This window comes from Acanthaster planci, linkage group LG18, assembly GCF_054643075.1.
Source record: "Acanthaster planci isolate LZ-2023a linkage group LG18, COTS_SCS, whole genome shotgun sequence".
Classification (NCBI taxonomy): domain Eukaryota; kingdom Metazoa; phylum Echinodermata; class Asteroidea; order Valvatida; family Acanthasteridae; genus Acanthaster; species Acanthaster planci.
Window position 1 is genome coordinate 1,277,967 of NC_141794.1, and position 26,394 is coordinate 1,304,360.

The 26,394-nt window shown below is 41.7% G+C and overlaps 2 protein-coding genes and 1 long non-coding RNA gene across 4 annotated transcripts; 1 reads left to right on the top strand and 2 right to left on the bottom strand.

Annotated features, from left to right (window-relative positions):
- Positions 1 to 127: 127 nt before the first annotated feature.
- Positions 128 to 6,513, bottom strand: LOC147796068 (interleukin-17D-like). The gene is made up of 2 exons (XM_087148578.1): positions 5,422 to 6,513; positions 128 to 2,432 (listed from the first exon to the last, which is right to left on the bottom strand). The coding sequence occupies exons 1-2, from the start codon at positions 5,431 to 5,433 to the stop codon at positions 1,932 to 1,934; spliced, it is 513 nt and encodes a 170-aa protein (XP_087004704.1). The 5' UTR covers positions 5,434 to 6,513; the 3' UTR covers positions 128 to 1,931.
- On the top strand, positions 3,759 to 26,205 carry LOC110978167 (uncharacterized). 2 transcript variants are annotated; one of them, XM_087148573.1, is made up of 12 exons: positions 3,759 to 3,863; positions 18,204 to 18,366; positions 19,035 to 19,242; positions 19,446 to 19,552; positions 19,854 to 20,050; positions 20,521 to 20,692; positions 20,977 to 21,148; positions 21,552 to 21,652; positions 22,526 to 22,670; positions 23,108 to 23,190; positions 23,318 to 23,480; positions 24,170 to 26,205. In XM_087148573.1, exons 1-12 carry the CDS (start codon positions 3,823 to 3,825, stop codon positions 24,271 to 24,273), a joined length of 1,656 nt encoding a protein of 551 aa, XP_087004699.1. In that variant the 5' UTR covers positions 3,759 to 3,822; the 3' UTR covers positions 24,274 to 26,205. The 2 variants fall into 2 exon arrangements, with proteins under 2 accessions (XP_087004699.1, XP_087004698.1); XM_087148572.1 differs by having other exon boundaries at positions 3,762 to 3,863; positions 19,851 to 20,050; positions 24,170 to 26,204.
- Positions 7,233 to 15,016, bottom strand: LOC147796069 (uncharacterized). Its single transcript, XR_015428265.1, has 3 exons — positions 14,688 to 15,016; positions 14,107 to 14,328; positions 7,233 to 9,554 (listed from the first exon to the last, which is right to left on the bottom strand). It is a non-coding gene; the product is annotated as an uncharacterized LOC147796069 (long non-coding RNA).
- Positions 26,206 to 26,394: the final 189 nt, after the last annotated feature.

The window sequence follows — 26,394 nt, forward strand, 5'->3', positions numbered from 1 at the left end:
TGCTCTACACTGCACGATCTCGGACATTTTTCTTCAATTTTTTGAAGAGGTGCATTTTCACACAACCTGTGGCATATTTTACTGGTAGTTTAATTATAAACAAAGAAAGAAATACCAGCAAACAAGATTTGACAGAAAGATCCGCATACCTTCAATTTATTGCATAGAACTCTGGGTATCAATAAGGAGACACTTGTTCGTAGTATCAGAGCCATAAGAGCCGTCGTCAAAAACAGTTCAACTGTACTGGAGTATGGGCTACAGCTCCTCATCTGAAGTGACAATTTGACAATGTTCATTTTTCTACGTCAATCTATGACTGTATGCTCAGCATAAACAATATTCTGGATTACTTTGCAATCGGCGTCAAATTTGTGCTTTAGAAATATTGCGTCTTTACAACTATCGATGTGGGCATTTGATTTAAATAAACCCGCGCAGCAGGTTTACACATGCCGTTTACGGTACAGAATAAACATAAGTCTGAGTACTCCTACATACCCTGCACTTCAGACTGCTTATTTTGTCCAACATACTTCTTTGGTAATCTGAGTAAATGAATACAATATATACGAAAGAACAATAATATATGAAATGAACCTAGAATGCATTTCGAATATAAAGATATTTCTAGCACAACTAAAATAAAAACTACTGGTTTTTTTAAATAGATTTTTTATAAAATATTATGGTGCAATGATAAGTTTTAATTCATACAATTTTGATTCTTGACCACTTGATCAAATTATAAACTCACATCTGTTCCCGAAGGGAATGTTCATTTCAAAATGTTATTGTTTTTGTATAATTCTTGTACCAGTTCAAGATATTAGAATTGAAAGTTTAAATACCTTACAAAATAATATGCAAAATGACTAAAACACGTCACAAACTGTGGTGAACAGTGTTGCCAAGATTATACCCCTACCGTGTAAAAACTGCACATATAAATCATATCCATGCCACGCTCCAGATTCACGCACAAAATGTAAGTGTCAATTACTGTTAATTTGGCCAAAACGGAGAAGTACCCCATCTCCCGCCCCTCTATTATTAACAGCTCACGCTCAGCGATGTACGCAAACAATAAGGGCTTATAAATATCAGGTCAAATATTTAGAATATTATAATAAATATACTATGGCATTACATGTACATGCATCCCATATACTTTTCTATAAATAGCATAAATATAATTTAAGGACCAATCAACTGTTTTGCATGTCACAATAAATACCTCTGGAAAAATACTAGCAAAAACTTTCACAAGTCATTTCATACTTTTAAAAATGCGTTCCATATAACGGAACTACTTCACTGAATCAGCACATGCTGTTGTTTTTAAGTCGAAAATGAAGCACATTAAAATATGTGCTTGTAGGCAGGGGGAGTTGCCCGGAAGAGGCTTAAGCTCTTTCGAAGAGCGGGGGGGGGGCAAATTACTCATCATCTTCAAATTGATAAACCAACAACAGAGGATGGAGGGTCAATTCCCAGGTATTTTCGAGAAATGTGGAAATTTTCGCCACCTTTCCTTTCTTTTCAGTTTGTTTCATCACGTCTTCCTTCATTTTTTAAGGATGAGTAATCATTGCCCCCTGTTTTCCCTGCCAAGCCCATTCTCAGAGGGACTAAACACACAGTATAACTTATATTACACTATAAACGTGGATAATACTCTGAAATCCGCACTTCTTCGTTCCTTCGTCTCCATTTTTTCTTAAGCTGCTGTTTTTCTTTTGCTGCAGAGATTTAATTTAAATAAATAATATAAATACAATAATTTAATTCAAGCTCACAGACAGTAATAGTTTTATAAATATCTAAATGTCTAAATATAAATTAGCCACGGATTCTTGACCGTATGAAACATATCATTACACATTGCAGGACCAGAAAGACTTCCAGAGCGACGAACTTAGCAATCTTATTTAAACGAGTCGAGAGCATGCACAACCCACGGTGATCTCCTCCTGAGACAGGGAGTACATCTCGAATCCGTTGATGGGACTTGTTGTGCTCTTGCGCAGAACCTGCATGGAGTACCTGATCGGCTGGCAGGTCAGGTCCGGGGATTGCTCACCAGTATACGGGTCCAAGCAACCGTCGCACAGGCAGCGGGCCTCCTGGATAGCTGCTGGGATGCGCTCCCGCTCGAAGTTGGTGATGTACTCGAAGGGGCAGGTGGAGCGCCTGGAGAGGGGATCGTTGACATCCACAGTGGCCGGGCAGGTTGCCTGAGGGGGGTTGGAGTCGTCCTGGTATGGCGGTTCCTGCATGGGGTGCAGGGCCAGCGTGTTGGTTGAAGGGTATAGATATGCCATGGAAATGGGCGACATACAGGTCCCGCTCAAACCAGGGATGCTCTTGGCCTGCACCCGGCTGGCATGCAAGACGAGTGTCAGGAAAAGTCCAAAGAAGCACTTGATTACCTGTGCGTTGGGAAAACCAGGAACAAGAATGCAGATTATTACCCAAAATAAACTCTACCTCCCATAAATGAATTACCACGAACTATTAGCCTACTATGACGACAGAGGTTTTACTGCATGTGGAAACCTACCAGTTAATTTCCACCTTATTTCCAACCATCTAGTTTGACTAGAATCGATATCCTATCTCTCAAATTTCATGGAATTAGTTAAATTGACAAAAAGTCTTTCAAGCCTCGAGTAGGAAGCACAATTGATCGCTGATTTTTAATCCGCAAATAGTGCGCAGTTCCTGCAATTTTCAGATGTTTTAGCTGTATTATTTCTAAACTTTGTGCCATGCCATATCTAAAACGACCAAGGGAAATTCCCCTGAGACTCCCCTATAAAAGGCAATTTATTGGGCCCCTGGAAAAACCTTGGATAGCTTTTGTAACTAACACAGAACCACTTGTGCGTAAGGTTGGTACAACGGCCAGTTGAATAATAACCGAAACATCACCCACCAGTGCACACACACATTCAATGGGGTGGTGTACCGCGTATTCATGCAGTTATTTATGTGCAATAATAACAAGACGGTGGACTGGTTCATTCAGTGGGTCACCTCAACTATGAGGTAACCACACAAGTAACCAAAAATAAATTTCCTAGTATTCTGTCGTCTGAAACTGCACGATACAATTCATGAAGTAGCAAGTGCCGTGAACTACCAAATGAAAATAGAAACGTGATGCTTTGTGGGTAAATTACCTCTTAATACTTCAGCTTTAGCAAATTCTTTTCAAAGCAAGATTCGGTTTCCAGGCCAGGTTTGTGCTTCTTGGAAAAACCCGAGTATTTTCAAATGGATTGTCATAAACATGAGAAGAACACGGACGTTCCGGCTTTCCTGACGCAAATTGAGGATAATTTAAGTAAATATATTGTTATTCTATAGAAAGTCATAACCCTAAGTTCACCGTGTGGGCGACAGCACCCAAGCAAGTAATTTCTACGAACAAAAAGTTGTATACGTGTACATAAGTTTGCCATTGTGGTGTTTTGATTTTGGGCGTTATGGTACACAATAAATTTGATAGCAGTGTGTTTGTGATAGGATTTTGCAAGTCATTCCGGGCATTTATGGCAAAGGGAATAGGTGGCTACTCGAAATTATTCATGTGACCTTGCACCCCCTTTACTTAACGCCGCATAGGCAATTTCTAAATATAAGACTTTCGTCAAAGTCTTATGGGCTTCAGAACGTGACTGTTAGAGGTACAGTTACGCAATCCGGGAATAACATCAGGTCCCCGATGATGGCATAGCACGGAGCAAAACTCGTCCATGTGAGACCGCGGGACTTGTCGCCTTACACAGGGCAGCAGCTCACGATGAGGAAACGGAAATGCAAAAATTATCCCGCCACTTCCCTTTAGGAGCAAGCACGTGAGTGATTGACCCGAAACTCTTTTTTCAATAGTTTGAATATAATTCATCCCAACAGAACTTCAATGGTTTCAAGATACATATTTCGTAACCCACCTTGCAGGTTGTGCTTTTCGGAAATCGTCAATTAGATGCGCACTTTTTCCCGACAAAATCAGAAAAAATATATGGATACGGGTATTTCTTTTTAAAATGTAGAACTTCTACAAAATTTTCACCGAGTGATTCTCCGTGGACCGAGAGAGATTTTTGGCAGAGCTTATTGTTTGGGGCCACTTTGAATATTTCTCGAATTTCCTCACTGGATTCGAGTGGCCAGCATTTGCATTCCCAGTACATATAACGGCAAAAAAACTTCATTTGCAACTCGGCCATATTGGACTAAGTGAGGTTAATTTTTAATTTCGAAAAAGGAATTAAATAAAAATTCATTACAAATTAATGCAGGCTTACACTGAGAAAATTTATGAATGATTGTGTTTAAACGTTTTAAGTGACATGTTGGGACATCCCATTTAACAAATTACCCTAAATGAGATGTACTTCAGGGAACACGATTGGAAACTGCTTCCTTGTAAATGTCATCTACTCTCCCATATTTTCTATCTACCTGAGGGTTCCTGCATTATCCTGTAAATTCGGGTCTTGGTGTTAGTATAATGTGTCAGTTTTATATTGTAAAATGGGGGGGGTCATTTTGTTGTCATCAACACCAATTTCAGAATTTGCACCTCACCTCTACTTCAGACATATGGCCTAAATTTTCAACAATACTTTCAGACCTTTTTTAAGTCTTCATGCAATGCAGTAAGCTGGAGTTGATGCTCAGTTTTACCAAAAAAGGCATTTTGATGCTACTGTATTTCTGCACAACAAAATAATATAACTTAGGCCTATCTTTACCTTTGAGTAATCGATTGCTTGTTCAAATGCTATTTATATAACCCCATAGAAGGCGTTATCTTTTAGATGTATTACATTTGCTATGCAGCTCTTTTTTTTTTACGAAGGTACATTTTACAACTGGCAAGAAGATTTTTAACACCGTTCTATTGCTATCAGTCTCTTTGCATTTATGACCCACCCAAGTTTGTGACAAACAGCCATCAATAGCTGTTCAGCTGAACGGAGTTTCCAAACACACCCGACGGTGCTGTTTGTTGTGATCAAGGTATGGATCTTTGATCTTTGACCGTGTCTGACAAATGGCTGCCGTGTGCACAGCGACAAGAGGTGCCCAACTAAACAAACTGCGTCATGCTCTTCAATGCATGCAGACCAAATCTCTTGGCCTGGGATATGCACCTGTTAACAGCTGGCATGCCGTTGACTGTAACACTTTGAAAAAATCAAGGATCTCACCTCCCGAATCTCACAACCTAACACAAAGTATTTTAAACAATCAACAAGTTCTTATAACTGGGTGCGTGAAGCAAATTTTCGATAGTGTTCATACTGTCAACAAGGTAAAGTGAAATAAGTGAGATCAAATCAAACTTCAGAAGGACTAAAATTATTCTGAAGGATGGTAGGCATGTGTCATGTGCATAGTACTCACCTGTGTATCCATCAGGAGTTTCGCAGCTGATCGGTGAAAGGGTTGGTGGTGTGAGTTACGAATGTTGAAACTGGAACTCCAAAAGCTTCAGACTTCAAAAGCTCTGAATCAACTGAGCAACTGGCTTCGAGTTTAAACTGACAATGTTCCATGGTGGAATCTTTAAGGGCTTATATACACCTCAAAACAAAAGTCCCACAGAGATATTTAAAAATAAGTTCCAAAGTAATGTTTGAGCAATTCATACTGGCTGTGCTTCCGTGTGAATTATGATAATTAACTTGTTCAGTAATTTTCCAGCGTTGAGAGTACAGGCCCGTTCGTGTACGGAGATCCGCTTCAATGACTTCATAGACAGCGCCACCATAGCCTGGGCTCCCGGGTACACCCGTGACGGGCGTTTTCTCTCGGGAACCAGCGCCGGGTACCAGGTGCGCGCCTCAAAATCCGGTTTCTGTTTTGCTTGGACGTAGTTAAACGTCACTGTTTTTTTTTTCAATCGCCCTAAACATGCACACTTCCGCTGGCAGTCGTGATATCGCCTATCGTAGATTTTGGACCGCTGAAGACGTGTAAACTTTCTGTTTTGCTGAATTATGCGTAGCCAGTTCGGTAATGAGATCGGAATCTGGTGTGAATCACTCTGGGGAATCCCAGATTTTGGGGAGTTGCTCCAACTGCAGGAAAAAAAGGCAAAATAGAAAAATGACTCAGAATTCCTTGGCAATATTTGCTGTTGTTACTGTTGCTATGTAGTTCCCTTTAACTTTTAAATATCATGAAACATTTTCGTTCAAATCAATTTTCCCTCTTTTTAAAAATAAACTACTTCTTTAGTCGAACGCAAACATTTTGAAGGGGTTTCTAGACATTTGAAATCTTGAAATCTGGACAATTGTTTTACAAAAAACTGAGAAAAAACTCAGAAATTTGTAAAGGTAATGGCATACGCCAATAACATCTTCTAGTTGAGCGGTGGGCTCTTCCAAATTACATTATGAATACTAAAAATAATCAAAATAGATCATCGATCCTCACATCCCAGTCGCTTTAGCGGAAAAAATTACCCGAGTTGGGATACGAAACTTAATTATGTAAACAACACCCCTCCCATTGAATCTACCCCACCCCCAATCCCACCCCCGGCAATCAACTGACAATGTCAACACCAGTTTATAAAGAGACGTGGTCTCCAACTGTATCAAATTTCTTGAAGTAAATTAGAGTGGGGTTAAGTACATGCAGCTATATAGTTAGAGATATCGCTCTCAGTCAACACCATAACACGGTCGATCCCGTGATTACGGTTATTGTACTGCAATAATCGCTGCTGATCCTGGGTCACAAAGTTTTATATATCATTCTATTCTGCTCGACAAATTTCTCTTTATTAGTACATGGCAAGATTTCAGCCGACCCTCAGTGCCGAGAAATACTCTACAGACATAAGCAGCATGAGTGTTTGGGTGCGTTCCTGTTCACGTTGTCCTTTGGAGAATGACGTGCAAGGGTCATCGGAATGACCTTTCCATTCTGTTGTCGATGAAACCTCTTCCCCTACCCCTTGGCAACAAGCTTTTGCTCTTTCAATCTACATAGCCGATTGATGCCTTTTCCCAACGACACCCGCCCATCCTGAGTCCTGTATCTTCAATCGCGTGGGTGGGGACAACGCTGCGGTTCGAAGGTCATGACTATACTCTCCCCAGATTTTTTATTCTAAGTTTAAAGCAATAGACCAGAACAGTTTTAATGGCACGCCACGAAATCCTGCCTTTCGCCCTATAATTGGACAGTACTGAATATCCGCGTTTGTTTAAGGGGTTTCGATTTTATTCAACACAGGTTTGCATTCGCAAAATTTCAAACATTTCGGATGAGTTCCCTACAAATTCCCTGATCCTCAAAAAGTCCTGTTGCTTTTCTATATTCCGCGAAACTAACACAAGCTAAAATTAGAAGATGTGACAAATCTTTCTCCAGATTCCCTCATTGCCGCCGAGTGATTTCTTTTGTTTCTTTCTTTTTTAATTGAACTACTTGGAGAGTTGTTCAAAGGTTTCGGTGTGCAGTGGTGGTGCTCTATAAAAAAAATCGGCCGACGGCTGTTGCATGATGATTTTTTAAAGGTAAAGGTTTTCCTGGTCAATTTCCCCCCTCCCGAAAAAAACTGTATAAAACACCATGCATTCCAATTCTTACTATGGTTTGATTTCGATCATATTCCCAGGTTTGACTCCTTTTTTGTTATTCCATCCATTTTTGTTTTTGAGAAAAGTGTACTTTTTGTACGCGTGTTTTCTTAAAGACACTAATCGTAAGCTCAGTTTTTACAGAATTTTACAAATTGGTGCAATCAAATGTCGATTCATCAAATCACAAAAGATCTTTGATGGTTTGTGTTTGGTTCATTTCTTTTATATATACTCCAATATTTCAAACATGAAGTGCTTTGTTTTGGGCTATTCGCAATTGTGCGTACAGTTACCTCTTACAAAGTACTCTTCGCCTGGAGAACCCAAAAAAAATTGTCTCCTTAATGTAATCAAATAATTAATTCAGACCAAGAGGAAAAGGCGATAGGGTGGCGGTTAATATGATGATGTATTTTCTGCGAATTATTTATCCGTCGACTTTGACTTTGAAGATTTGTGGCAAATGAAACAGCCATTGATTCACATCCTGGCTAATACTGACGTCAATGGGGAAAACCCCTAACCGTTGCACGCGCGCTCTGGGGGTTGACAAGCTGCGTTTTAACAAAACCAGAGTTTGGAACTGGGAGTTGTTACAACGAACACCTTCACAAATTCACGTCAGTAGGACCAGAATGTTATCGTCATGGTTTCTGAATTCGATATGGCCGCAAAACTTATCCATTGTATGCCTGAGATTTGTCATTAAGACGGATCTGTGAGGGATATCGAGTGTTTTTTTACCAAGAAATGTAAAGCGTCAGCAATCCCCAATTCAAGCAGAAGGACCGATTAATTTTGGTTTGTACAATCATCAGAAATACATTCCATGGGGCGACGTTTAGTGACATTAGATTTAGGAGTATCCGCGTTGTAAATCTAAGGGCCCCTATGCAAAGCAGTGCTGTGCACTGATCGGAGCCTACCCCCATTAAAGATGACATAATGGAGTAAATAAAAATAAAATAAAGTTCTCCTTCCCACCCTGAAAAAAATCTTTGGTGTTAAGGTATTTCCCTGAATGACTCCGATACATCATTGAAAAGTATTAAAGTCGTTAGGTTGACATACCGCATCAAATACCTTAAATAATTAATAATGGCACCTCTGGAAAGTTAAGATAGTAATGTGAACGTATGATAGTCACTTTTTAAATCGATTGAATTATCTAAAATGCTGTGCAAGAAATCAAACTTGAGGCAATTTGAAAGATTTGGTAATATAAAGACAAAACCTGAGAAGCATTCGCTGCAACAACGTAACGGAAAACGTCTCTCGGTAAAGCACACCTGAATAAAATTACACTACCAAAACGGAAACAACATACTGGCCTTTTAATCGTAAACTTGTTTGACTCGACTGAAAAGAAAATCAGGACAAAATCCCCCCTGACAAGTGGAGATTAGTTCAAATCCCCATATTAGTGTCAAATATACAATGAAAACTTACACGATGATGCAATGACACAAAATTCTTCAAGAGGTTAAACATAAAGAAAATTGGAATTCCCAACTCGAGGGGACCTTTCCCAATACCACCGTTTCTATAAAATGTCAGTCCACGTGGTAGAGCCAACCAGTCTACCTGAAACCGGGAAACCAGCTTTGTTTTTTTCGAGCGGGAAATCGATAACTGAGTCTCTATTGACTAGCAGTGTAAAGCCCTACCTGTCCACACACGACGTAGCAAAACTCGGAAGAGCTTTGCGTAAATGACGTTTCAGTTATTATGCCTTTCACAAATTAAAAGGCCGCACATCACGAGGAAATCATCGGGTCAACACGCTGGTTTCTCAGTGGTTTTCTAAAGCTTTTCAAGTTGCAGGCACGTGACGATAGTGAGAATAGACCAACAGAATCATACAGTGAGACTGAGTGACGTAGTGAGGGGGAGTCGTACCCCCAGATCGTTCCGGGAAAACTGGGAACTTGGAGGGACCTGCACGCGGAAAAGAAAAAAACCGAAGAAAGTTGAGAAACTTTGGATACAATATACATGAAACCAATTAAACTAGCCCACATCGTTTGTTCCGCAGAGGGGGGGGCACCGATGCCTTCAAATCTCAGGACAGATTTCGTAAAAAAAATCGAAGGGGCGTTGATCGAGCCAGAAAGAAACAGCGAGATAGAAGCATGAAAAGACCATGGGAGTAAATCCTGGGGAAGGGGGAATATATTCCCGTACTGGAGGGGAGGCCAAAGGATATATTCCCCGTTTTATATGTGTGACAAAGCAAACAATACATAATTAAAATACTCATTGCTATTCTCATGCAATCAATTAAGAGATCCCGTCTAGATTTAAGCAAGTATATGTAATCTGATCGAAAATCTGTCATCGAAAAAGTAATCTTCTTATTCTGCCTACTTGGCACTGCCAGGAAGGAGGGGGAAAGATATCGAACAATGTATGTCGATCTTGAATGCATTTAGCTACTGGGCTCATTTGAAAGAACAGAAATAATTTGAAGAAATACACTGCGAGCAAGCTCAAAGGATCACGCATGGCAAGGCAGGTAGCCTAAGCTGTGTTGAGTTGGTAAAGTCTCGTGGGAGAGGTTACATAGGTTGAAATTGGTCGTCATCCAACTTAGCTTATCATAGTTCTATGGCAAAGGCATCGGCTTAATGGCGCTTAAATTGATTAATTTGAATAATTCCGAGTGTTCATCTGAACGATACGTGGTCATTTTGTGCGGATAGTCAAGTTTAAAGTCAAAATACCTGCTTGAAAGTTGACATAGCAGCAATCTCATTGTATCAACTTATGTACACCGTCACGGGGGGGGGTAACGTAGAAGGATGGAATCGAATTAAACGAATAAAAACATGTGAACTATACTTTTGGCGACAAAAGCAAAACCAAAGACGATAATCTTATCTCCCGAAAACGGCGATTACAGATGACATCATGCACCGTTGGCAAATAATATAATTTCACATGCGCATGACACAATTGGGAAGGAACTAAGAGTGATCACAGAAGTCTTCCTCCGTGTTGTGCAACGATTAGCGGGCAAATTTTGGACGACAATTTGACAATAATTAGCTTTCTATCCATGGTCGGATTATCTAATAAGGCACTGTGCCTGGGCCAACGAACAGTTCGGGAACTGAAACGAAAATGCTGCTGTACGGCTTACGAGAATACTATTACAAGTGTGTCACGAAACGCAAATACCAACATACGCACCGGCGCACGGAAAAGTTCATAGCTTATAACTCCGGCTTAGCATTTCAATTAGGGATAACCAGCAGCGTGGCTAGACCGATTTAAAGGGGGGGGGGCTTGCCATCATGAAATTTGTCGACGGACCGACGGCAGATGTCATGAGTGTAATGGTAGACTGGTTCCCTGACCCGACACGTTACCCTCCCCCCTTTCTTTTCCCATTTTTTGCCAACAGACGCATGAGTTTGACGACAAAACAGACTACGGTAATAGGGCTGTGAACCCCCCCCCCACACACACACACACCTCCCTACAGCGACGCCTACGATTGGGGCCTACGGAACACTATCTGCCTGTGAGGCCAATTAAACACTTAACCCGGCCTCGTTTTTCTCTGAATATGCCCCAATTACTGTTGGGTTTGTATCGCGGCGGTTTTCATTCTCAATGTTTATCCACATCAGTGGATTTAGGTTGGATGACTTTGCAGAATCCCAAACTGTGCATTTTCATTCAGGGTATAATTTCCCCTTTCATGTCCATCGCCAGGGAGTGTGTTGAATGAAAACACTGAATATTTCCACAGGAAACCGTCAGCGGCTCGTGATGGAAAAGGCCAAACATTACATCAATATCACAACAAAATGGCTCGTGTATCTCCACAAATTACCCCACGGAGCTCGTTTGTATGACAAAGTGTTGTGAAATAACCATTCACAAAAAAATGGGAGAAAGGAACTGGCTTTACGCTCATTGGTTAAAGGCCAGTTCACATACATCAGGCAAACAAGAAGGGAATAAGCGAATTTGAAGTCCCAAATCATTCGTTCAGTTATCAAATATGTTCAACTTTTAATTTGTGCATTCACAGGGCAAATATCATCGTAAAAATCTCGTTCGTAATTAGGTATGTTCTGGCCTTGATGTGAATTGATATGGGTTTTCATTGTCAATATTTTCGATTTAAAATGTCTGCAGATAGTAAGGGAAAATATTTCAAATTGACGCCATAAGATTTCGTTTCATTTGCAAATTCAGGATGGCTACATTCTGTAACTCCATTTCTTAGCAATTCCGTCTCGTGTGACCAGTCACGGTCATTTTAAAAAAGCAACCTGGTCTTCTGCCCTTTATTTTGTAGTGATTTCATATTTTCTTCTCATCTTTTGTTCAGAACAAGATAGTGTAACCAAAAATCTAAAGAAAAAGACAAAAAAAATCATTCCCGAGAAGAAACATATTATTATAATATAAAAAACGGTGCTTCAGTTTTCTTGTGAAGAATACATGTAGCGTTGTTTCTTTCAAGTAGCTATTGAAATTATGACCGTGTACTAAACCAAGATTTATTAAGCAAGAGCAATTTATTTACTTGAACAAAAATCCCAACAAGCAGGCAATCGTAAGTCTATGTTTTTTTACTTGCCAGCTCGTCTAGGTCACTTTCAGGGTACGCAATAGAAGACTGGAAATTCTCAATTTTTTATCTCGTAGGCTTGCTTCAAATTGATAAACATGTAACCCACACGGTGCCGCCATCGAAGTTGGAAACCTGTTATTTAACTGTGCTGGGCCCCAAAGTGGTCACATTTTAAAAGCTCGCTGTATGCAAAAATACCAAAAACTATAGGTCTAATGTAGAGGGGGGGGTGCAGCGATCTTGGATGAAAAAGGAGGCAAGGTGTGATAGAGGGCGCTAACACAAATGAACGGTCGCCTTTGAATTCGGAGATGGGGAAATTATTTTCTGTGCCGAGTGGCGTGAAAAGGATTTCGATTTATTTATCATCCTTTAAAGGAGCATCCCCTCTGTGGAAAGGTTTGCCTTTCAATTACTACAAGAAAAATGAATCCAAAGACTTTTTCCCGTTGGGATTGATTTTTTCTTAATCAAGGGATTGAGCTGCGGAAGTTGCTCTTGAGTAAGTTGACGGTTTCTCTTCAGTAAGTCAAGACACCACAGATGACGTAACCAACACAATTTTATCAGGGGATACTTTTTGTCACAGAGAAATGTCACCAAGGCACATTCCTAACTCTCCAGATTGGCCAACAAATCTTAAGGCCGATTCATACTACAGGCAAATGTTTTTAAAAGGGAAGCGAATTTGACGTCACGAAAAATTTGAAGCAAAATTTCTCTCGAGTTGAATATGTTCAACTTTTCGGAATTCACAGAGCCAGTATCTGATTTGATCTCGCAAAGTCTCGTTCGTTTTCGCTTTAGTCGCGTGAAGTCCGAAGTATGTGCTGGATAGTGATACTGTAGCCACTTTTGACGTCACGGTCGTGCTATTCCTACAAGAAGCTGCTAAAACTATGGCTGGCCGTGAGTAAAAGAACAATTCTCAGCTATCATGAAGATCAAGTTCCCGGATGTGGCCGTCCCTGCCGTGGACGAGTTTGTCATGGAACACTTTGAGAGCTATGAGGACCGCGTTGCCATGGTAGCGTATTCTTTAGTTCGCAAAGAAATACTTTGGGGATATAATTCTAGGAGTACAGTAGGGTCACAAACTGTAAAGGCAGCGGGATTAAACCACCCTGATGACGTCATACTAATTAGAAGAGTTTCGAGTATTCTCAGGAATTTACAGTAAACCGCATATTCTTTTAAAAAGCTAACAGGTCGAAATTGACTGGATAGACACAGAAATCACAGTTTTATTGAATGTTTACAACGTCAAAGGCTCATAACAGTTAAGAACACCGTTTTTGCGTTCTATACGTATTAATGTCTTCTCCAACTTTTTGATTTGCCGCGCTGTGGTCGGTGGTGAATACAGACTTCCACTAAAGTTTTTTTATTTCACGTATATTTTAATTAATATGTCTATTCAGTTTTATGCATACTCTGCCCATTTTATTTCTATTTTATCATTTTTGTCACCTTTACATATTTATATGTTAATTGCAACGTATAATTTTGGGTTTTTGTCTGTGTTTTTTTCATTTTTAAACTTCGCATTTAGCCGATTTACTTTCAATTTAACTTCAATCTAACTCTTTCGCTTTTATTAAAGAAAACTATTAAAAAATAACTATAACGATGACAATTCATGTATAACTTTACAGAACACACTCTAAAAATTCCCGGGTCATATTGACCCAAAATTGGATTCCATTTAGCGTGACCCTTTTCCTGGTCAAATTATGACCCAGAAAGGGTCAAATATTTTCCGGCTCAAATTATGACCCAGAAAGGGTCAAATGCGACCTGAAAGGGGGTCATTTTTTGACCCAGAAAAGGGCATGCCCAATTCTGGGTCAATCTGACCCGGGAGTTTTTAGAGTGCAGATTAATCGTTCAGAAACTTACCTATCAGTACTTCCCAGATGTACATGTATATTACTCCAAGTCCAACCGGATGTATTTTGCCAAACGAAATCATTTCCAATGGTGACTGCATGAGGGATTCCGATGTGTACTCCAAGGTTGTAAAAGTGGTCTTCATATGAAGAGACAGTTGACTTTATTTTCCGAATTAGCCGCTCATCACATTTGCTTGGTGTTGGAGGTGTAAAAATCCCCACCTCTGCACTGAAAATTATACCAATAGCATTGGAAACGTTTAATCCAACATCTTTCCTCAGCTAACCGGTATAAATCTATTTCGGCTTGCAGGGTAATGAAGACAGGCTTTGCCTCCTTTACCTACGATCAGTGGCAATGCCAAATGTGTGTGACTTTGTATGCGTGCACCGTGCTTATAAATGAAAACACAAATGCGCACTCAGCCAAATTAGAGTTACGCACTCCACGGTTTAGGCAAAGAATTTAAGCTTTTATACGCAGAGGTACAGCTAACCAACGCTGGACAATGGATCGAATTCATCTCCCAGCTAAACGCATCATGGACAATAGTTGAGGGAGGGGCGTAGTGTCAAGAAACGACTCACGAGGTGGAAATTCTTTAAATGAATGAATGAAAAACGGACGACCGGGATTACAAATAATCTTTGTACAGTGCTCTGTGTAAAAACCGTGTGGCGGCGCGCAAAAGTGCTGCGTTACATGTCGTCGCTGTGGTAAAATGTACATCGGAGAGACCAAGCGTCGCCCTAGTGACCGCTTCACAGAACACTTGGGCAGTGGGCACGAACACACACCTGGTCTCACTTTTGCGCAGCACTTTTGCGCACCGCCACATTCCCTCCGTGACGTGAGCGTCTGCATCCTGCGGAAAGCGTCATCTGATGTACAGCGTAAGGAACTGGAGCAGCGGCGTCATTTTCGAACTTGGAACGCTGCATCCAGGGGGATGAACGTGGATTTTTCCGCGTTCATTCAGAACTGAATCTGTTTGCCCTGAAGAAGGCACTCAGTTACCGAAAGCTCGGCAATCATATATTTCAGAGCACTGATTTAACCTTATATTCTGGTCAAGAGTTTGGACTAGGCCAGGGACTCGTCGAGGCGCGCAGCTTTAAAGCACATAGATAAGCCATCGGTGCGTTCGATTAGCTTCCCTAAGTACACCAGTGTTTACCGGCAAGGCGAGCCTCAAAATGAGGCGAATCGAACGCTGCAGTGTATTCACCAAGGCATTCTGGGAAAAAGCTCAAGTCCCCGCCACGTTCCATCATGTCCATGCTCCATCCGTGACATCATTACACTCGGGCAGCGTCCAGGGACCCGCTCGCCAGCTGGGGTAGTGGTGGCTGACACCAGGGCAGGCACGGAGATCACATGATGGCTAAACGAACGCTCTCGTGTGAGTTTAGCTTACACGTGTAAGCTGATCGAACGCACCCATGCATGATGTTGGCCCAGCTGCCTACATCGATGATTTTCACTGCATGCAGCTGCTTTAACTCCACAGGCCTAGTTGACGCAGTACGTTGACGAGGGTGGTAGTACACTTACTTAGTTCAGTGCGTCACGTGGAACCGTAAGGATGCAGATGTAGTTGCATATCCCAATCCACCTGCTACACCAACGAATGAGTAGGTAATGTATTTCACCCTGGGGCGTTGCGGCAAAAAAACATTCCTCCATGCATACCCCAGGTCGCAGAGTTCTGGGGATACTGGGGCCACAGGAGAGACGTACCTCATTATGCGCTTACATGAACTTTTGCAACTATACACACATAACGTGTCTGGTTGGCGTGCATAATGTGACCCCACCTGCTCCTGCGCGTACATACATGTACATTCGTATCATGCACGGTGTACGTGCACGTGGTGGAATCTAGTCACAGCTGCCGCCAACTTGGTGCATTGCTGATACTGTATACTAGCGGGTTTCGCGCGGCACCGGCTAGATCATAGAATATATAGAATATCGGTTTTTTATGAGGACAGTAACGATGTAAGTTTAGTACTCATGCATAGAAGAATTACAGTGTTAATCCTGTAACAGAAAACTAAAAATCCCAGTGAAATTAGGAACTAAATGTAATACCAAAAACCGTCGATGTAATGGGATTTTGCGAAGGAACAAATGAAGAAATTCAGAAAACCGGAGAGAAAATGGTCATCGAAGTCATAGCCGTGTACATTTTTAATGGCCTGCTCACTTTTCTTGCTTCCAAGGCAATGTGTGTGCATACGTGCATAAATAGAGACTTATTAATGAAGAGGCTTTACAGCGTGGACGGTGTATATTGAGCAAATTCTCGGGGCAGCAATACCACTAAAAGGGAAAAAAGAGAATAGGCGCGGTATTTACTAGATGGTGGTGAATTCACCCCGTATGGAGGGTGTGTTGGGGAGGTTGATGGCGTGTGAATGGTGGGAGGGGAATTTTATGTTATAGAATGGGGGGGATTTGATCTGCTCTGTAAGGACAGTAACATGGTAGAAACAGAGAAAGAAATCGTGTCAGTGGCTATGCATGCCTTTCGGCCTCTGCAATGCCCCAGCCACATTCGAGAGGCTGATGGACATGGTAATGGCAGGCCTTCCGTCAGTGAAACATCCTGTTAATATACCTGGATGATGTCATCGTATTTGGCAAAACGGTCAAGGAGGAGATCGAGCGACTGAGAGTCGTTCTCTCCAGGTTGAGAGAGGCTGGACTGAAATTGAAGCCAAGTAAGTGCTTCTTGTTCCAGAAGCAGGTTAATTACTTGGGACCGTCGTCAAAGGGTGTAGCTACGGACCCTGAAAAGGTGCGAGCCGTGGCTGAGTTGCCGACACCTAAGTGTGTGAAGGAAGTGCGAAGCTTTTTTAGCCTCTCTTCCTACTATAGGCGGTTTATCCGTGGGTTTGCTGAGGTGGCCTCACTGTTGCATGCCTTGACTGCAAAGGCCAGAGAATTCGTCTGGACGGAGGCTCGCCAAGAAGCATTTCAGGAGCTTAAACATAAATTGCAGACAGCACCTGTTTTGGCTAACCCTGTACCAGACAGTGACTACATCCTAGATACGGATGCTAGTAGACTTTATAGGGGCAGTTTTGTCCCAGGTCCATGGAGGCGAAGAGAAAGTTATCGCCTATGCCAACCACAAACTGAGTAGAGCTGAAAAGAACTACTGCGTTACGCGGTGGGAGCTGTTGGCGGAGGTGGTCTACTTGAAACAGTTCATGCAGTACCTGAAGGTTGTCCTTCACAATGATCATGCTGCCCTCCGGTGGTTGCTTGATTTTAAAAGCCCTGAGGGCCAGCTTGCTAGATGGCTTGAAGTCATCAGTGAGTATGATTTGACCATTCAACACCGACCTGGACGAAAGCATGGGAATGCCAATGGGCTGTCCAGGAAGATCTGTAAGCAGTGTGGTCGGAATGATGAGGAGGAAGTGGAGGCACCTCAGGTACCTGAGGGTGTTGGGAGCACTAAACCTCCTGGTATTGCTGTGGGTCAGGGAGAGGTTGCTAATCCTAGGGTCCCAAAGGCTGAAGTGAGCGGTATCTCTGCCGAACCATGCATGCCTAAGGATGCCGTCAGGCAAGCACAGCTGGAAGATCCCAGCACGAGTTGGGTTGTTAAATCTAGAGAAGAGGTGGGCAGTAGAACTCTTTGGGAAGCTGTTTCAGGCACCTAGGCTGCCCACAAGACGCTATGGTCCCTCTGGGACCAGTTGCAAGTGTGCAATGGGGTGCTGTGCAGAAGCTTGAAGTCCTATGATGGGAAGTCAGTCAGATGGCGCCTGGTACTTCCAGGGAAGCTTCGAGAAGAGGTCCTTTGTGAAGTTCATAGTGGTCGGACGAGCTAGCGGTCACTTGGGTGTTACAAATTAAAGTCATTGAAAGTTTTGCCAATAAATCTGCGAATGACCAATCACGTGTTCTTTGTGATTTGTAGTTGTGGAGGTTTCAAAAAGGAAGGTTTAGGTTTCATACTGGATCCATTGGTAGCACCAAGATGCAATTGTGCTGAGTGACCATCGCGTCCATCACTTACATGTGTATATTCAATTATTTGGAAAATTGTCGTATTTATCATTATTAATATTTTTTCCTTTTAACAGTTTGTCCCTAACTGAAATTCCTGAGCAGTTAATCGCAATCACCGCACCCACCAACAAGATGGCAATCTTCAAAAGCAAGTTTCCTGACGTCAGCTTTCCCAACATGGCTGTTGATGAATTTATCATGGAGCCCTTTGATCACTTTGGAGACCAAGTTGCCATGGTATTAGAAATCTCTCTCCTCTAACGTAGCTATACGTTGAACCGCGATTAAAGTTTGAGCCAACGCGGGGTATAACATTTCACAAACACTTCTACAGGGGCGTAAAACGACAAAATTTGTCATTTTCGATTGAGTAATGGTCATGTTGCGAGCTTGTTAAGAGTTCAAAACACATTTTAAATCAGCTAGTTGGATTGTTCTTGGATATTTGTCGACTTCATGAAAGAAAAATTGCATTGAAAATGGTGCTGCTCGCAGCAGGGTAAACTAAGCCATTAGAACTCCGGAATCAGTGACCGGTTAAATTTCCAGCATTAAAATCTCACACTTTAGCTTCATTTAAATTTCATGCCAATTTGTGCGCAACTTGCAAAGTTCTCAACCTCAAATCAGTCAGCTCAGAAGAGCTTGGTTGTCAGGTTGTCAAGATGCCTGCACCAGAAGAGAAAGTCATGTTTTTAAATCTAGTCCAAGATGTAAGTTTCTTTCTCCAAGATTTTGCGAAAAGCACGCTTTTACATCTAGTCCAAGATGTAAGTTTCTTTCTCCAAGATTTTGCGAAAAGCACTAAGCATAACCGCGTGTGGTTTCCTATTGAAACATAGATCTTGGCATTCAAAATTTCATTTATTAAGTGCAAAATGCATGTCGTCTTTTCTCTGGACTAGGTCGATGGCATTACGGGGCATATGTACACTTACAAGCAGATCAAACTTCTGGTCAGAAAGGTTCGATTCAGCTTGCATTCCAAGGGCTTCAAGGCAGGAGACGTGTTTGCAATCTACAGCCCCAATTGTCTGGAGTACGTAGTAGTCGTGCTGGGCGTCATCAATGCTGGTGGGGTTGTGACTACCATGAACCCAAAGTACACTGTAGGTACGTTACCGAAGACTCATGAGTTTGCGACAATTTGGGTGTTCTGGGGTTGCACACATGATATTGAAAATGTCTTGAAAATGCTTGGACAAGAATAAGCAAGGGCCCATTCGCCGACGACATCTTGTATCTGTTTCCCCTTGCAAGTTTCATCAGCCTTGTTCCTGATAGACTTCATAAAAGTATTCTCCATTCCTTACCAGATGAGTTGGTGCACCAGCTGAGGCATTCTGAAGCCAAGTATCTCATCACGATGCCGGGCATTGCTGCCAGGGCATTGAAGGCGCAGGAGAAATTGCCCAGCTTAAAAGTGAGCCAGGAAGCCATGAACTCTTGCCCAAACAGTGAATGACCCTATATCCATGAGCCATGATGAAGCTGTGAACTCTTTGCCCAAACAGAGCATGACCCTATATCCATGAGCCAGGAAGCCATGAACTCTTGCAGGAACAGGCATTGGTTTACAGATGTTATTGGCAACTTATTTTCACTTGAAAAATTGCTCCACCTCTGTTGCATTTTGCTCAGTGTTACCAGAAATCACCTCTGATTTCAAGAAGTAAGATGCATAGATTTTTTTTAGGGGGGGCCATTTTTTTCTTACAAAGGAGGTTGTTGTTTTTGGCGAGCACCCGGGATGTACCCCCTACCTGTCACTTCTCGACAATGATGGGAAGAGTCTTCCAAGGCCAAAGGTCAACCCCGATGACACAGTCCTGCTTCCATATTCCAGTGGGACCACAGGACAGCCCAAAGGTGTCATGCTGACTCACCGGAATATCATCAGTAACATGTTCCAGCGAACCAGGTGGGTTGCTTGCCTGTCTCTTCTTTGAGGAGGTGCTTCGTATCGATAAAGACTTTGTCATTGTCAACTGGCATCAAAGAAATGGAGTTAGTAAACAACATTTGCCCTAGGTGTGGGAGAGACACGCATAGTTGTGGGGATTACACATGTATTGAAACGTAGATGCTGTTGACTGAAATCCTTAAAAACTCAGTGTTGACTTTCATAAATCAAGAAATGGTATCTTCAGCCTACTCGCACATGTTCACATATGTCATTGGGTTGAGTAGGCACAAATGCAACATTGTTAGTTGCTCCCTCTGCCCCCTGCTGGATGATACTAAATCGCATTGAATCTCATTTTCAGTCTGAAATTTGTTCCTGGCTTTGACTTCCCTCATTTCCAGAAAGTAACTTGATTTTTACTTCCCCTGGCAGTCTCTCCACTGAAGATAAAAAACCTTTTTTTTTCTTTGCCTGGTATTGATCAGCAAGCACATCCTCGAGGTCTACCCAGATGATTGTACATTGGCCCTGCTTCCTTTCTTTCACGTCTATGGCTTGAACTACTGCCTGCTACAGTTCCTTTGGTTGGGGATAAGGATCGTTAGCCTTCCATACTTCCAACCAGAATCTTTCTTGCGGAGCATACAGGACTACAAGGTAATTACCAATGTCATCTATTTTGGTAAACCGTAACAAAGAATCACAAACATGATTCGGCCCCCCCCCCATTGTGACAGTCATTGTCTTCACCCGATAATTTGTCATGCCCTGGATTAGTGCGTACCTACATCAGCTTGCTATGAATCCAGCCAATGATATACTGTAGTTTTTCCATCCCAAACGCACAGCTAGCTGGCAACATTGCTTGTCCGTTGGACCAGTTTTGTCTGAGGCAAATGCTCTCTGAGATTTTGAGATGTGACCAGCTGTGTTCCCTGTAGGTCACTTTGCTTTCGCTGGTGCCTCCTCTCATGTTGTTCCTGGCCAAGTCGCCCTTGGTGGACAAGTACGACCTGTCATCAGTCCGGTTTATAATGGCAGGGGCTGCTTCACTCAACCAAGACATGATGGTGACGATTGCTAACAGGCTTAACTTGAAATTCCTCATGCAAGGTTAGTTCAGATGCTTCATTTACAGTGAGGTATGTCTTGATTTAGCCCCTTCCCCGAAAAGAGGTTACAAATTCTCCCCCCCCCAAAAAAAAAAAGTTTCCATCTGCTACCCTAGGTTAGTTTGGAATTAAAACTGATTCCATGCCATTTACCGTACTCTATCTGTTAGAATGATGTTGTGCAGTAGCATAGTGAGCCTCTGTTGGGAGTTGTAGGTGCTTGGATCATCGTCTGTCCAATGTATTGTTTGAGAATTGTTCTCATTTTCTCATATATTTGCTACCAGTTTTGACCCTTTTGTCGTGACTGAACCTGTTAGAGGAGACTTTTTCAAGGAGATTTCTGTGAAACGGAGAGTGACCCTTTTTAGCCTTTAATAAACGAGTTGTTTCTTTGCTCCAAGGATATGGCCTAACAGAGGCGACTGCTGCCAGCACCATAATGCCCCATGATGTCATCAACTATGGCCCGGTGGGGCTACTTCTACCAAACACTGAGATGAAGGTACAGTATTGAAACAAATTTGTTATGATGACCACCTGCAGAAGTACAATGAAATAGCTTATTGCAGTGTTGGAATACTCGTCACTCGTACTTGAGTACAACTTGAGTATGGCCTATACTCGATTATCAGTGCTCAAAAATTAACTGTACTTGACGAGTACTTGATTCTTTGTACCTGGATTTTGGACGTACTTGACTCTTAGTACTTGGTACTCGACCCTTGTACTCGAGAAAAGATTTGAGTGTTTCACGTTTTATCAATAGCGTTTTCCGGGTGCTGGGTGATGAGCAAAGATTACGTTGCTCAACCTTGAACACAAAGCGACACAGTAGTTTCACTCTGTATTCTGTAGACGGTAACATAACAGAATGTTTACTATGCCCTGGGTACATGAAGCCTTTCTGCTAGTCTAGTTTCTGCCACCGCAGCTTTTACTATAGGAAAACATAGAGCTGGTATGAGCGGAGTTTCATGCTCCATGAGCATCTTGTCTTTTCCCACAGTGCAAGCACATAGACAGACACTTTTTCATAGTTGAATTTGTTAGCGATTATAACATGCAAATTTTTTCCCTATCACGCTTTATATTTTCTCCTTTTTAATACTCATCAGACACAAGGCTCTGTGGTTTTCATCATTTTTTAACCCGAATGTCTCACTGAGTCTTGGCAACATATGGTTGTGTTTGGTGTCTACCCAGCTGTCTTTGATGTTTTTTTTACAAGATTCTTCCCAGACGAGAAAAATGAAGACTAAATCCAACAAACTACGTCACCCGACGTTTGTTTTCGAACATCAGCGGGAGACCTGTTCGATGTAGATTCAGTAAAAGTTTCTGTTAATGTTTTGTTGTTCGTTTCTTGTTTGTCTAGGTCATTGATGTCACTTCGGGGAAACCTCTTGGCTCAGGTCAAGACGGGGAGATTTGGTTGAGAGGACCACAGACCATGAAAGGATACCTCAAGAACCCAGAAGCCACTGCACAGAGCATCGACAAAGATGGCTTCTTGCACACAGGTGGAGACATTTTGTTTTTCAAAAACTGTTTATTTTGTACATAATTGCATGTACCTGGGGGGTATATAGGAAGAGATCCTGCTGTGTAAGTTGAATTGTTCCCAATGTAATGTGGAGGAGTTACTGTGTTATATTCGAGACCTTGATGTCCGAGACAAGACCAAGGCATTCCAGACCAAGACTGAGATCCACTCCTTTAAGACCAAGACTTCGAGACTGAAACCAAGACTTGTTCCCAACGTAATGTGGATGTGTTAAGAAGAGATCATGATGCTTGCTTCCATTAGAAATCTCTCAGAGCAGACCTAAGTTTCTGAGTTTACCCCGATTGAGTTCTCAAGGCATTCCAAATTTTTGGCGGCTCTTGAAATTTAATGTGTGTACATTTGAAATGCAGTGTTCAGAATTATGACTTTTACCGATCTTTCACTCTGCAGGTGATATTGGTCATATCGACGAAGATGGCTTTTTGTGGATTGCAGATCGACTCAAAGAACTCATCAAATACAAGGCATTCCAAGTAAGAGTAACTTCTATGTCTGAGTTAGGTTCTGACTTAAGTTTGTTTAATAGGCAATAGGTATAGTAGGTTAACAGGTGAATTGTGAACAGGTGAAAAGAAGGTTGTGTGAAATTTCCCCCACCAGGTTCCCCCAGCAGAGTTGGAGGCCTTACTCCTTACACATCCTCAGATTCTGGATGCTGGGGTGATAGGGGTGCCTGACCAAGCAGCTGGCGAGCTGCCCCGGGCGTTTGTTGTCCGCAAGACAGAGAGCCTGACCCCCGAGATGGTCCAGGACTTTGTGGCAGGTGAAAACTCGATGACAAAAAAATTGATAATTGGATGATTTCCGGTAGACCCACAGGGGCTGATGTGGCATATTCCCTCAGGAATCTACACCATAAAGTGATCGCTCAAACTAAATTCTGTCTCTTGGTAGACTAAAAACCAATTGGTGCTATTCCCGACCCTACCCAGGAAAGTGCAGATCAAAAACCCAATTTTCGGGGAGGGGGCCAAACTTGTTTTTTGGGATCACAAAAATTTGGAAATGTTTCCATGTACAGTAACCTATTACAGCCTTGCTAGGGGTGAGGCAACATTATAGACCTTTGGAAGGAAGGAAAATAAAACAGACAAAAAACCTTGCTCTCTTGATAAAAAAAACCCAGTTTGGTGCTGGGGCCCCATTGGCCCCCTACCTGAATACACTTTACACTCTTCACACGTTAGGGAATGATCTGTAGATGAGGGCTCCAATTTGGCAATTTAGACGGGACGTGCAACATAAAGTGGATCTGGCAAGAGACTGTCATTAGTTTCAACTGAATGCGCATAGCTTGTAGTCCGTTGCCTGTGAAGATACCAGTGTACACATGCATATGATGGTTATGCTTTAGGCTTTGCCTGTCAGTGAGTACCGTTTGTATGTTCAAGGACACGTGGGACTTTGAAATTAATTTCCAATCTTATTCTGTCCTGGATCATGTCGTTTCAGAGAATGCTTCCCCACATAAGTGGCTTCGTGGGGGCGTTGTTTTCTTGGATCAGATCCCCAAGTCTGCTAGTGGCAAGATCCTCCGAAGAGAATTAAAGAAATGACTTCAATCCTCACTCTGATTTACAAGGTGAACACCCTCTGACTGGTAACACTGCAAAGTTATGAATTGACAGGAAAGGCTCGTGTTTACTCTGCTTAATCCTTACAACTCTTGCATGCAATAAGATTTTATATAATACCTGTAAAATCCATTTTAATTAATATATTTTCAAAGTGTTTACTTTTATTCATTTATCCATTCTGTAAATGTATACCCACGTTTTTAAAGTAAGTTATACGTGATGGTAATTTATGCAGTATTTATGGTGAATTTTAATGGCAGGTGTTGCTGGCAAAGATTTCCTCCATTAAGTTTGAAATTTGTAAGTTCTTAGTTGTAAGTAGTTGCCTCCCAAATCAAGTTGGTCAAAGTTTATACAACATTTATGACGAACGTTGGGTCAGATATCAACTGGTCCAAAAGTTGGGCAAAACTTGAACCAACAGCAGTTGGGCAAATAAGATTGTTCAATTATTGGGTAAAAATTTGACAAAATTTGTTGGTAAAAACTTTCGCTCAAAAACGGGTAATAATCCTTAACCAAATGTTGGGCTAATTATTGAACGAAATCTTGGTTCAAAATTATCCAGTGATTTAGACGGTTGATATCTGACCCAATATTGGGCAGCAGTGTTGGTCAAAGCTTTTACGCAACAAATTCACCAATTTCTGGTCAATTACATTTAAAACCGAATTTTCAAAAACCTTCATCATTTTCTGGTTTCGATTTTATTCAGCATGCATACGTAGCAGACATTTGTCATGATGTCATGGCTTTAAAAGCTCGTTTCTAAGTTACATGAATATTCCTAAATAAGGTGCCTGTATAAAGGGATAAAATCTAACTTTTCAATTTACTCAAAATTTACCTTTTTTCTCGAACTAGCTAAGAGTCAATGGGCCCATCAGTGTAAGGACTACCTTTAGTTGGATTTAGATCCGATGTAATTGCAGATCTAGACTGTTTCACAGATATAACAGGATATACATTCAATTCATACCTCAAGTAAAACCTGAAATCAGTAGGACTTGTGCGACTTTAACACCAATGATGGGCCCATGACGAATGATCAAAATATCACAAGTTAGGTTATAACTAACAGTTGTACCCAAGCTTCAAGATTGCTAAGGACCATCTGGATCATGCACGGTATTCAAAGGCATACATTCAACATGTCAATCAGACTGGCTTATATCGATGTTAATAAATTGAAGCACTGAGGGAACAACAGAAATACTCAAAATTGATAGTAACTTCTTTGGTACTTACATGCAATTCTCATTCATGTCAATAACTTCATCTGGATCAAATTTGATCGGGGTCTTTACTCTTCAACAGGAACATAACTTAAACCTGAGCTATGGTCCCTGTGTCCCTTTAAGGCTGATGGCAAGCTTTTTGATAATGAGTTGTAATCATTCCTCCATGGGTTAATCACCTGCATGCTGTACAAATAGTGAACTACGAATTGAGTATCGATGATTTACACAATTATTTTACACATGCCCAGTGCAGGTGAGATATGCTGGCACGGCCCCTCTCTCCTCTGTCACAAAGTTGAGTTCCAATTTCGATACAATATACAAACAGATGTGTGTCATCTCCTGAAATGGAAAAATTTATAATAATCTGCAACAAATCGAGTCATTTTAAGTAACCCTCAAGATATTTAGTTGTGACACGGTGGCTTAATTGTCATTGATAAGAACGGATATAAAAAGTTAAATCAGGGGCGGATCCAGGATTTTCCGTAAAGTTAGGGAGGCTGGATAAGGGGCCGTCTACAATTAAAGTACGTACGTACGAAAGGGGCGGGGCGTTGAGTACGCCATGCGTACAGAGCAGAGGAGGGTTCAAGCCATGTGTGAACATCTTGTTTTTAAGCTGCCAAGCAAATCACACTTTCCAGGGCCTTTCAATAAAGAAATATCGATATAAAAACCTGTTATTACTTTGGTCATTTATTTCAGAATTTGGAAGCGACGTGCGAATAGCAGTACTACAGTGCATTGTAGATGTCAGTTTAATGAAGGTACGCTGCATGGGCCCGGGGAGGCGGGGTCCTGAAAAGTCGGCATTTCGTGCCTACGCACATGTACATGAAGGAGGGTACATGTGTAC

Bases quoted from the DNA above. Each gene is read 5' to 3' on its own strand.
- LOC110978167 (XM_087148572.1), top strand. From the start codon at position 3,823: ATGCAAAAATTATCCCGCCACTTCCCTTTAGGAGCAAGCAC. The intron at 20,051-20,520 runs GTGGGTTGCTTG...GGTATTGATCAG, and splicing joins AACATGTTCCAGCGAACCAG to CAAGCACATCCTCGAGGTCT. The intron at 23,191-23,317 runs GTAAGAGTAACT...TTCCCCCACCAG, and splicing joins TCAAATACAAGGCATTCCAA to GTTCCCCCAGCAGAGTTGGA.